Below are 13,290 nucleotides of genomic sequence, written 5' to 3' on the forward strand. Positions count from 1 at the left end.
TGATCAAAGGAATGACAAAAAAAACTAGGCAATGGTTATGTCAAAAATAAATATATATAAAAAAATGTCTATTATGATAATTGCATCCATATGACTCACCCTCTTTAGAATCATGTGGTTCCAACTTCCAAAAAAAATAAAATCATAATGATGGCCATAAAATTTTAATTTTTCCAGATTTTCAAGTCTAGATCTGAATATCAATTTTAGTTGAACTATGGTTATTTGTTCCTCCTATTCTTCCTACAAATGGCAGAAAGGTTGTTCCTCCTATTCTTCCTATTCTTCGGAAAGGAACTTGTGCACTACATTGCATTCATTTAACAACCAACTTTTGTCCAATCCAACTTTTTTGTCCATTCCATAAACAGAACAAAAGGGAAGCAATTTGTAGCCATATACATCAAAGGAAATTAATAACATAACAACCAATTAAGAACAAATGGAAAATAATTTTCATTATGCATCAAAATATTACAATACCTTGAAGACGCTGAACAAAAGTTACAACACAACCCAGCTCCCAAAACAGACCATTTAATACACAACATTTTTTTTTTTCATAATTGGTGTTTTATTAAATCAAAGATAATAGTGACAAAACATGAGCAAAGAGGACATACCCTCTGATAAACAGAATAAAGAAAACAAGAAACAGCTTACTCCTATTGAATATACCCATTTCCAATACAAAACAATAAACTGAGAACAAGTCCTAAAAAATAAGATCATGAATTCCTAACTTATTGAGATCCAGAGTCTCAAGCAGCATCTGTCTAGCCAATGCTTCTGGTAAATTTCGTGGCCCATCATGAAGCCTAGAATTTCTCTCTTGCCATAAACCCCAAATTATAGCAGGTAATAAGTTAATTCTAATTGGAGCCTGGTGATTCAAATTGTGAAACCAAATCAACAAACCGGCAACATCAACTGCATCAGCAAATTGCAACATATCCCAATTAAGAACCTCCCCAATCCAAGTCCAAAACAGTTGAGTATAGATACAAGTAACAAAGATATTATTTGTATTGTCCACTTCATGACAGCAGAGAAAGCATCTAGAGGCCAAGAAAATTCGTCTCTTCTGTAGGTTAACCATTGAAGGTAATTTGTCATGAAACACAAACACCGCACACACAGACCACCTTTGTCTGGACTTCCCCCAACAAAAATGATGCCAGGTAACTTCCTCATTAATACTTCTACAACAATTCCAAGCCCTTTTGAAAGAGAACCTGCCACCATCCCATTGCAATCTATCCAAACTTGTCTTAATTGTCAAAGTTTGAATAAAATTTCAAAATGGTTCCAAGATCGCAGCCTAAAGCATTTCATTATTCCAAGCACCATTCAATAGCAAACTATCCAAAGAAGACCTTCTATTGAGATGTAAACTCCTAACAACTCTCTGGCCAAATCTTTGAACAACTGTTAATTTATCACACCAAGGGTCCAAGAATGTAGAAATTGAGGTACCACTACCAACGATAAAATTTGTATGTTGAAGCATAATGTCCCTTACCGCCACAACTGCTTTCCAGATAGTTGAAGAAGAATATCGAGGTAAAACATTCCAGTAAGATATTTGAGCTGCATATTTTTTTTGAAACCAAGACACCCAAAGTCTATCTTTGCTTGTGAGATAATCCCAAGCCAAAACACACTTTGAAGCCATTTGAACATCAAGCAACTTTCTCACTCCCAAGCCCCCTTCAGCCTTTGGTCTAGAAATCATATCCCAGTTCATTAGATGCATTTTCCTACTGTAATCCTTACTGCCCCAAAGAAAATCCCTGCACATCTTTTGAATCGAATTGATAATAGATATAGGAAGGTTATAGATGTAACACCAATAATGGAATGTAGGAGTGACCACTGTCCTGATATGCTCTGCTCTCCCTGCAGTAAACAAAAAAATTGCATTCCAGCAGAGCAACACAATAAGACTTCTTTAATCCATTAGGACACAAAAGAAGCCCAAGATATTTAATAGGAAATTTCCCTTCCTTGCAGTGGAGCAAACTCAGAATACCTTGCTTCCTCCTAACAGCTCGAGAAAAAATAATGCTACTCTTTTGTTTGCTAACCTGTAAACCAGACAGTGTTTCAAAATGTTGGAAAATATGAGCAAGGGTAGAGGCATTAGATAAAGAAGCTTCAGCAGCCACCATTAGATCATCTGCAAAAAAATATGTGACAGAGTGGGGATTGAAATCTTCTAGCAGCATGAACAACAGTTAGTCTACTTTCTTGAACAGCAGATTTTAAAAGAACTGAGAGTTGATTTGTGACCAAAGTGAACAGAAAAGGTGAGAGAGGACACCCCTGTCTACCAGGTTGAAAAAATCCAGCCGGTGACCCATTAATCAATACTGAATATCTGGTAGTAGATAGGATGGAAGATATCCATGTTAACCATTCATTACTAACACCATGATTTTGAAGCACCTACAACAGAAACTCCCAAGAGATGGAGTCGTACGCCTTCTTCAGATCCACCTTCATAGCCATAGAACAATGGCGAGGAAGATTGAAATCTTTAACCATTTCTTGCACCATAATTAAAGCATCTTGAATTTTTCTCCCTTTAATAAAAGCACACTGTTCAATTCCAACCAAATTAGCTAAAACAATAGACAATCTATTAGCCATGATTTTGGTAATAATTTTGTAAACCACATTGCATAAAGCAATAGGCCGAAAATCTCCAATCTTAACTGCATTCCCAATCTTTGGAATAAGGGTAAGAAAGCAACTACTAACTCCCAAAGGCATAGCTGCAGTTTTGAAAAAATGTTGTACAGTAGTAACCAAATCAGTATCAATAATATTCTAAAAAGTTTGGTAGAACCGAGAGGGGAATCCATCTGGACCTAAAACCTTATCTGGATTGAAATTCATAACCACATTCTTCACTTCCTCATAATCAGGTAGCCTATCAAGCATAGCTTTATCTACCTCTTGGATTTGATTAACCGGAGTATTATCCCACATATTTGGAGAATCCCTTTTAGCAAAAAGATTCGTATAAAACTCCACAAACCACTCCTTAATCACCACTAAATCAGAAGTTGTAACTCCCTCTTCATTTTCCAAGTAGGTAAGAGCATTAATATTCCTATGTTGCTTCAGCTTTTGATAGAAGTAAGCTGTACACCTATCAGTGTCTGTCAACTACTGAACTCTAGATTTTTGAGCCACTAAAACTTCTTGATTTGAAAGAGCAACATTTAATTCCTCCCTAGCTGTTTGTTCAGAATCAAAAACTGCATCAGTAAGAGCTACTAGCAATTCCAATTGAACAACGTCCAATCATTTTCTGGCTTGGTACACCTGCTCCCCTAAATCCCCAAAACAGTTTTTATTCCATTCCTTAGTAGCTGTTTTAACGAGCCTTAATTTCTTTAGAAAGCAATGTAGGGGACTACCAAAAACCTCCACATCCCAAGCCTGTTGAATAACAGAACCAAAAGCCTCTTGAAGACACCAAACTTTCAATATTTTAAAAGGCTTTGGTCCTGAAGCAAATTTCTTACTAAAATGGACTGCAATTCTGTAATGATCAGAGCAACTAGCCGAAGTGTAAAGAACCTTAGTAGCTGGCAATTTATCCATCCAATGATCATTGACAAAAACCCTATCTAACTTCCCATAGATCCTTCTAGAAGTTTGCTGTCTGTTACACCAGGACCAATCACCATTGGAAGCCAAAAGTTCATTCAAACCAGCAGAACATAGGCATTGATTAAATTCATCCAAAAGTTTCTGAGGAACTCTCTTACCCCCCTTCTTATCTCCAGCAAACCTAATTGCAGTCCAATCTCCCAACACAATCCAAGGGTCTGAGATTGTATTTGATAGCTGAACCAATTATCCCCACAACTCCATTCTGTCTTTATTAGCATTTGCAGCATAAACTGGCGAGCAAAAGAATATCTCCCCTGTATTAACCACTTATACTCTAAGAAGCATAATCTGAGCAAAAACTGCAACCTCTGATATTGAAAAAACCTGTGGATTCCACCCAAACCAAATCCTACCATAGACATGAGCAAAATAATTATTGATCCAATTCCAATTCTTCCTAATCCTCCTTGTAATCTTAGTAAATTTCTCCTGTCTAACCTTAGTCTCTACTAAACACACTAATTGAGAAGCCCTATCTGTGAGCCAATGTTTGACTTCTCTCTGTCTTCTGGGCTTATTTAAGCCCCTGACATTCCAAGAGCAAATCATTGAGGATTATAAGAAGGAGGTAGACCTCCCTTACTCCTAGTAATCCTCTCAGATCCCCCTACTTTAGGAACCCCTTTCTTAAACACTTATTTCTTAGTACTTAAAGAAGTAATAGCACCAGACTTTATAGCAGTAGGTGAAGAAGATTCAAAGACAGATCCCCCTACTTTAGGAACCCCTTTCTGAAGTATGTCTTTCTTTGTACCTACAGGCATATGTAACTTAATGGTAACACCAAACGTTGTAGCAGAAGGTGAAGAAAGATCAGTGACCTTCTCCCTATCAGTACCTATGTTATCCACTCCCACAGTGAGGGGAGATGAAATAATAAATACATCTGCTATAGACTGCTTCTCACCAATAACCTCAACTGCAGGCTTTAATAGAGTCTCCTCTATTACAATAGGTTCAAGTACAGCACCAGTTACATCTGACACAACCTCAGTTGGGTTAGGAATATCTTCTGAAACCATATTTCCAAGACCCACAGCCTCTTGTACACCAATCATATCCCCCAAAATCTCTCCATCTTCTTCATCTATATTCTCCAAAGCAGCAAACGTATTACCAACTGTAATTTGTTCAGTTTGAGGAGAGGCCATGGTAAGGCTTGTAATCGGTATATCTTGCATTGTCTCTACATCCACCTCCTTTCCCTTATGCTTCACCACCCATCTAGTGGTTGGCTTAGAAACCTTAGACTACAGAACCTTCTTAGGACATCGATCTGCACGATGGTCAACCCTATGGCAAATAAAACATAGTTGTGGTTTTCACTCGTATTCAATCTTTACCTCACAATCACATCCATGAAAATCAACCACCATTGATTCAGGTAATACTTCTCTAACATTAACTTCAACCATAACACGAACATACTCCCCCTGTCCCTATGAAGAATAGGATCATCCATGTAAATTAGGTAGGAGAAGGCAGAACAAACCTTTGAGATTGAAACTACATTGCGACAGTGCATTGGAAGTTCATAGATACGAATCCAGATAGGTAAGGTTTCAAAATTTTCCTTCACAAGTTTGACATCCCTCTTCCATCATCGAAGGATGATAGGCCGTCCTTCGAATGTATGAATCCTAGCTATTACCGCCTTTAAATCATCTTTATTATCAAAACGCACCATGAAGAAACCTTCCTTAAGATAAAGAACCGTAACTTGTTTGTTCCAGCGTTTTTCAACATACGCCTTAAAGTGATGGTAGTAAGGTCTGCTACCCATCACATATCCAACAATAGAATTCTTCCAATAATCAATCTCATCTGTAACATCCTCAACAATGATAGAGACCTTCTTATTCTTACTACTGCTATAAAACGTTAAGTTAACAAACTGAGGGGATGAAGTCTCCTCAAAACAACTATGCCATGACTTTCGTGGTGGCGAAGAAGGGGGGGATTTTACCGATCATTAGATATCACCGATGGATTTGGGGAGGAGGGTTGGCCCTCCTCCATGGTGATCATCCCGCACAAGGAAACCAGTTACGTGGAAACCCTAGTTCCCTTGTAGTCGCCCCAGAAGAGAGAGAAATAGGTCACGTTTCACCCACTTAATACATAACCTTAACTTCCACAACACACAAGCTCAACACACAAGCTGAACTCCAATGAGTGGGATTTTTTTTTTTTTTTTTTTTTTTGCTGAACTCCAAAAACAGAAAATTCACTTTAACAAAAGGGAAACAATTAGAATTACAACTGATAACCCAAAGAAATACAAGCTTGCAACAAACATTAACTTGGCAATTGAATTGATGTCAGTCATAGGTGCTAGACGAGGAACTGGATGTGCTTTAACTTCATCTGTTGTAGTAGTTATTAGATTATTCCACCATACAAAAAAAGTACAGACTTCATCCTTGCACTTGAAATAAAGCTTTCCAGGATTGTCTCTTAACTCATAAATGAATACACCTGCCCTTTGGTCACAAAAACATTTTATGTTCTGAAAGGGAGCCCTTCGGTGGGAAGTGCAAGTCGATGATACATAACTCATTCTCTGTAAATAATATCACATAAAAATACCGTCCCTCAAAACATATATATATATATATATATATATATATATATATATATATATAGACAATCACAAACATACACACACACACACATACACACATATATATATATATACTGAACATTCATAGCCCAAGCAATTTCTGGATTTTTTCGAAGACGAAGGCCACAGATGGACATTCACAAAAATAAAGAGATGAATACAAACCCTTACCAAGATGAAGCTTGACTGATTTTGGGAAAAGAGGTTCAGTCAATCTAAGGTAAACAAATTTCTCAATTTCAAAGACGAAGGCCACAGATGAACATTCACAGAAATAAAGAGATGAATACAAACACTTACCAAGAACTTAATCAATGTTTCCGAAGACGAAGGCCACAGATGAAGCTTGACTAATTTTGGGAGGAAAGGTTCAGTCAATTTAGGGCAGCCAAATTTCTCAATTTTTATTGGAAGGTTGTGTTTGGTTATAATGGTATACGCTGATATAGGCTAATATATGACCGTTTTGTTATAACGGTAACAAGTAAGGGCATTTTTGTCCTTTTATGTGAATAAGGGTATTCTGGTCTTTTATTTTACAAATCTACATCACGTAACGGTCAAAGCTGCCGGATTCCTGCCGAATGGAGTCATCTGTAACAAAATTGAATACTTCAGGGAGTTAGTTGCAACTTTTGTAGTTCAGGGCACTACAACAAATTTGGTCTTTGGCGACAAAAGAGTTTGTCACTAAAAGTACATATTTTGTCGCGATAAGATTATCGCGACAAAAAAATTTTGTCCCCAGATTGTCGCTAGAAACCGGTCACAATATGTTTTTCATGACAAATTTTGATTTGTCGCTAGAGGTAAGATATATCGCGACAAATTATTTATCGTCACAAAATGAGTAAAAATTGCGACAAAATATTTGTCATAAAATATTCAAAAATTGTCGTCTTATACCCTCAAGACTTATGAAATTTGTCACTATTCATCACTATTTTGTGACAAAAAGAATTTTGGTCGCTATAAGATATTTTATTGTGACAAAATATTTTGTCACAATATATGTCCCATATTGCGATAAAAATAGTGTCATTATAAGCTGCTTTATTGTGACAAAAAAAAATGTGTCGCAATATATATATCTTGTTGTGACAAAATTATTGTCGCTATAAGTTATTTTTATTGTGACAAAATATTTCGTCACAATATATGTGCCATGTTGTGACAAAATTATTGTCACTGTAAGTTATTTTTATTGTGACAAAATATTTTGTCACGATATATGTGCCATATTGCGACAAAATTATTGTCGCTATAAGCTATTTTTATTTGTGACAAAATCACAATATATATGTGCCATGTTGCAACAAAATTATTGTCGCTATAAGTTATTTTTATTGTGACAAAATCATTTGTTGTAATATAAATACCATGTTGTGACAAATATTTTGTCACAATATAAGTTGTTTTATTGTGACAAAATATCTTTTGTCACAATATACTTACCATGTTGCAACAAATATGTTGTCATTGTAACCTACTTTATTGTGACAAAATAACATGTCCTACGTGTAATACAATAATATAATTTTATTTTCACCTATTTGAAATAATTACCATCCAAATGTATACTGATAGATTTAAGAAACCACAAGTTAACTTGCCAATATGAAAATACCATCCAAATTGTCTATTAATAAATAAAGCAGTAGTGAATACCAAGTTTTTGCAAAAGAAGTATACACAATGAATAGAATTTTTCACAAAAGTAGTGAACACAACCACAAGTTTCCTCAAAAGAACCCATCAAAATGTACTAGAAGTTTTCACATTGGCCAAGGAAATTCAGAAAGCACAACCACAACCCTATCTTCAAACCTTCTTTTTTCTATCTTCATCTTTGTTGGGGTTGAAGTTCGCCGCGACCTAGTACGACACCGTTTCCTGCAAAACAAAGACGGTTAAGTCAAACACCAATGTGGTGCCGGCCATTGACCCTACGACGATCAAGTTAGTAGAGGTTTCTAGATAAAGAATTTCTATCCTAATTGTTCCAGTAGGAGTTTTTTTTTGTGTGTACCTTATTCCCGAGTCGTCTTCATATTTATGGTTACTTCCCTTATCCTTGATAAGGAAATATGATCATTCTTATCCAATGGAAATCTTATCCTTGATAACGAAATATCATTGTTTTTATCCAATAGAAATCTTATCCTTGAAGATGAAATATCATTGTTCGAAAGTCGAAAAGGTCTGGCGGCTGCTCAACACTTAGTTGCCTCTATCGTTAGGTCAAGGTAGGTTAGGTTTATTTTTCTCTATCAATCTTCATCTTCAACTTCAACTTTAACAACTCGCTTGAAGATCTTTTATACTTTTCTGCACACACACACACACACACAAAAAAAGACGTTATCTCTATAGTGGTTTAGTTTACCCAGATTGTAGTCCCAATTCAAAAGAAGAAAATGGACTTTGAATTAAAATTTCACATGAAAACACGAAGAGATATGCCCTCTTATTGTAAAACTGGAAAAAATGATTGAAGAAGAAATCAAACCATCTGTATTTTCATAATTTGACTGCTTTAAACAAATAGCAAATCAACTTTGATTGTTAAGATGTCAATTACACTACGCATTTCTGTGGGGTACAAAGAATTTGTGCACAAAAAATTAACTAATGCCAATTAGAAGGGTACAAGTATAAAAGTTTGATATAATATGAGCTACCGGGTATTATAGATATATATATATATATATATATATATATATATATATATAGATATTTATATATTGCAAAGTCAGTTTATGAAAAGTCTTAATGGTAGAAAAAAATAATTTGGTTTTTACTCTTCTTCAAGCAACTAACTATATATACAATTATAATGTCACATGTTTGCAGGTTAAGGATCAGTAATAGGGAAAAAAGGAAATTGAAATTCGGGGTAATGGGAGAACATTGGGGTGGAGAAGCTGTGGGATAATGGCAGTGATGGCAGGTGGAAATGTCTATTAAGGGCCAATGATAAAAGAACTTACCCTTGTGTTAAGGTCAACATTAGTGCTTTGAATAAGTGCATGGGTAGTGTGATTCGACTCCCCGGTTTGGTTGCAAGATTGGACCATTTTCTCTAGAGGGCCAAGAGAGCACCAGTTGTCAATCCAGAAATTGGTATTTGAGGACATTACCAATTTCCATTTTGACAAAGGGTTTGATGGCATGTCTGAGTTGTAAAATTTTCCTCCAGCTCCAAGAACAAGGTTGTGGGGTTTTCAGAGTCCATTGAATCCAAGGTGAAGTACATTTGGGTGATAAGATGTACCAGAGCTGTTTCATGATATATAGAAGCATTATTCCAGGTCTGCAAATGGGGAGTACCTAGACCTCCAGTTTCAATGGGTCTGCAAACCTTGTCCCAAACAACTTTGGCACCACATTTTTTAAGTTTTTGGCCTGTCTATAGGAATTTCCTGAGGATGCAAATGATTCATTCAAATAATTCATAGGAAAGATGAACTTTGTGGCCCAAAACATTAACATTCTGCAGATAACTGATTATGAGTTGGACTCTCCCTACAAATGAGAGGAATCTACTTGTCCAGCTGCCGATTCTACATGTTATTCTTTCAACGAGTATCTTGCAGTCCACTGGTTTGAGTCTTGTTGAGATTAGAGGCACTCCAAGGCATCTATTGGGTAAACTACCCTTTTGAATCCGAAAGTGTTCAATATGGTAGCTTCCAGAGAAGTGTTAAACACCTGATAAGAAAATGTTACACTTGGTGTAATTGATAAAGATTCCAGATCGACAACCTACTGAAAAGATCAAGAGATTGCTTAATAACACAATGTTAGCATGTGAAATTAAGAGAAGATCATCAACAAATATTAGGTGTGATAGAGCTAGATTATGACATCTCCAGTGAAACTTGAACCAATTGGTGGTTGAAATCCTTTTATTTAGAATGGAAGAGAAGGTTTACATCATGATAACAAACAAAAAGGGAGAAAGGGGATCACCCTGCCTAGCTAAGACCTTGAACACCTTAGAAGCCATGATGTTCTCCATTTTTGTTACTCCATGTAACTTGAGTACTTTGATCCTCAACCACATTATTCCCATCCAATAATTGCGACTTTGATCCATCATTACAACAATAAAAACTATATATGTGAACAACAATCCTAATGTACCCTATATATGATTTTAGGTAAAGTACCCTTTTGACATGCATTGCTTGACTATAATAGAGACAGATATTAGGATTTTCATCACCTATCTATACATATACACATTCATTAAAAGATATGAGATTGCCTATGATAGAGACAAATTTTAACCGGATAACAAATAAAATGTAAAAAAATAAGACATTTGATGACAATTACAGTCTAAAATATTAAACAATTATGAGAGATAGTGCCTGTCATCGAATCAGAGCATGGTCCAAACCCATTTGGCTACCTGAAGTCCTAGCAATTTCATGTTCCATAAGCCAATAAGAATATAATTATTCCAGATTATGCGTCACATGCAATTCAATCTACGAATGAGAGCTTAACAGAAACAAAATCTCACTTTTTATGATTAAACATCATGCTATCAATCATGCCAGACATAGTATATATATATAGAGTAATGAGCTTAATAGATTATTCGTCAAATTGAAGATTAAAAAGACAGCGCATCCACTTCGTAATGAACTTTTGAAAAAAAAAATTTCTAATCAAATCCCCAAAACTAATACAATATACATAAGCTAAAATATATATTAAAAAAAAAAAATGAATGTAACAGAAGTTGGATGATGAACATGGCGTCAGAGGAAAGGGTATGACTTGACAGCCTTTGGGAGAAGATCCTTTGGGAGGCCGTACTTCATAATGAACTTTTGAAGGTTTTTTTTTTTTTTTTTTTTTTTTTTTTAAATCAAATCCCCAAAACTGATACAATATACAACAGCCAAAATATATATTGGAAAAAAAAAAAAAAAAAATTGAATACATACATTCAATCCTATTAGGGTTTGTTTTTTTCTCGTTAAGCAAACATATACGTTTATAATTATTTTCCCCTTTGATTCAATGCTTTGTTTTCCCTTCAATTTTGCAAAGTGGAAAAGGGAGAACCGTGACTCAGAGAGAGGAAGAATCAAGGAAGTACCAAAACGAAGAAGATGAATAGAGAAATCAGAGAGATAGAGAGGGGTCATCAAAACCTGTTCAACTTCTTTCCATATTTATTTTTGGTATCTTTAGCGCGCAAATAAAATATAAACAATTTAGGTACTTACGCTTCTTTCCATATTTATTTTTGGTATCTTTAGCGCGCATACGTTAGGATTTGGACTAGGAGTAGGCCAATTTGATATCATTACTCATATGAAAAATGATATTATTGACGACTTTAATACCCTGACTTAAAACTGACAAAGAAAATATATGACGTGATTATTCTAAAATTTTAACTTAAATAAGCATCTTTATTACTCTTATTTGTTTCCATAAAATACATCTCTTTTTCTTCCTTATTTTTCGATTTTTCATACCCTTTTCCTTATCTTTTAGTTTTCCATCTATGGTTGTATCATCATCTTCTTCTTCTTCTTTTTTGTCTTTTTTTTTTTCATTTTCACATCAAGTTTCATGATACTCAAATATAAGAATTTTATTTTTACAAAATCTACAACAAAAATTACAATGTTTTTTTTACAAGTTTTCCGTACTTTGCAAAAAAATTTAAAATTCCTCTCCTTATTTTTGTTTCTGGAAGCCAAATAGTTCATTAGCTTTGATTATTATAGCAATTAACAAATGCCTATCAAAATAATTGATATATATTAATGATCAAAGACACAATGTTTATATATAACAAGGGATACATGGTCTAATTATAAATAGGAGGTGTATAAAGTATCTCAAGAGTTCTTACAGAGATGCAATATGACAATTTGATATATATTCTGATTGAAATTTTAATTGCCAACAAAAATACTAGATTAAGATAAAACCTAAAAAAGGAACAACAACTTTCTAAATAGTTAATTACCTTATATTTTAATATAGTCCCATTATATCTCACACATAATTAGCCATATAGACTCGGTAAAGCAGTAGGTTTTTATTTATCAGGCTAAATAGCAATTTCATTGCTCTACTTATTATTTTTATTTTTCTTCTTATTATTTAAATTTATAATGTAATTTTATGAACTTAATGGGTGTAATTTCATACATTGCTTTCAAAATAAAAACACTGATAGAATAGAAATATTAACAATAAATATTTTAGGTCTTATATTTACTAAATATTTATCTTTCTTATACTACTAATTGATTAGCATATTATTTTGAAGTAATTTTTTTTTTCCTTATTTGCCTCCTGATTTGAACAATCTGTAGATATTGTGTTAGTTGAATTTATTTATTTATTTATTATTTTCGTTTTTTACATTGTGCCCCTGAATTGAAATTCTAGCCCTTGACGCCCTTGGTTGTTGGACGTCCTGTCGATATTTCCATCAATTATTATGTACGTATTAGAATAATTATGTGGAATGGAAGGAAAAGAAAGAATACAATTTTTTTTTTTTTCTTTTTTTACTACTTTATGTTTTTTTACTACTTTATAAGAATTAGAAAAAAGTGTGGGAATTTTCTGCCTTCAAACGCGGGTACATTTATCAGACATTCCTTGTTAAAATATAATATAGCTTGTTTGGATTTATTTTGAAATTGTATTTAGATGTGTTTCGTAATTATTAGAAACGGCTTTAAATGATTACCAAATTTAGTTCGGTTAGAATTTTGGTTCACTCTAATTACGTAGGATCTCTGGTAAGATTTTTTCTCTCTAAACATATGAACCTAATAAACCTTAGCCGAGTTGGATTCTACATAAACCTTGTAAACCCTAGCCCACTAGGATTCACACAAACCTTATAAAAATTATGGTAAACCTTATAAAATATTGTGTCATACAAACACACACATATCAATCACAGAAGAAAATCCTACTTGGCTGCCAAG

At 34.3% G+C, this 13,290-nt stretch overlaps 1 protein-coding gene across 1 annotated transcript; it reads right to left on the reverse strand.

The window, feature by feature from the left end:
* Positions 1 to 715: 715 nt before the first annotated feature.
* Positions 716 to 2,171, reverse strand: LOC132304693 (uncharacterized). Its single transcript, XM_059802425.1, has 4 exons — positions 2,033 to 2,171; positions 1,348 to 1,899; positions 1,143 to 1,235; positions 716 to 930 (listed from the first exon to the last, which is right to left on the reverse strand). Exons 1-4 carry the CDS (start codon positions 2,169 to 2,171, stop codon positions 716 to 718), a joined length of 999 nt encoding a protein of 332 aa, XP_059658408.1.
* Between the last annotated feature and the right edge of the window lie 11,119 nt (positions 2,172 to 13,290).

The sequence above is a fragment of the Cornus florida genome, unplaced genomic scaffold, assembly GCF_030987335.1.
Source record: "Cornus florida cultivar Cherokee Brave unplaced genomic scaffold, ASM3098733v1 CherokeeBrave_3.0.0_Hap2_Chr04, whole genome shotgun sequence".
Taxonomy (NCBI): domain Eukaryota; kingdom Viridiplantae; phylum Streptophyta; class Magnoliopsida; order Cornales; family Cornaceae; genus Cornus; species Cornus florida.

Bases quoted from the DNA above. Each gene is read 5' to 3' on its own strand.
- LOC132304693 (XM_059802425.1), bottom strand. From the start codon at position 2,171: ATGGTGGCTGCTGAAGCTTCTTTATCTAATGCCTCTACCCTTGCTCAT. The intron at 1,900-2,032 runs GTATTCTGAGTT...TGTTTACTGCAG, and splicing joins AGCTGTTAGGAGGAAGCAAG to GGAGAGCAGAGCATATCAGG. The intron at 931-1,142 runs GTCTGTGTGTGC...TTGCTGATGCAG, and splicing joins GGGAAGTCCAGACAAAGGTG to TTGATGTTGCCGGTTTGTTG.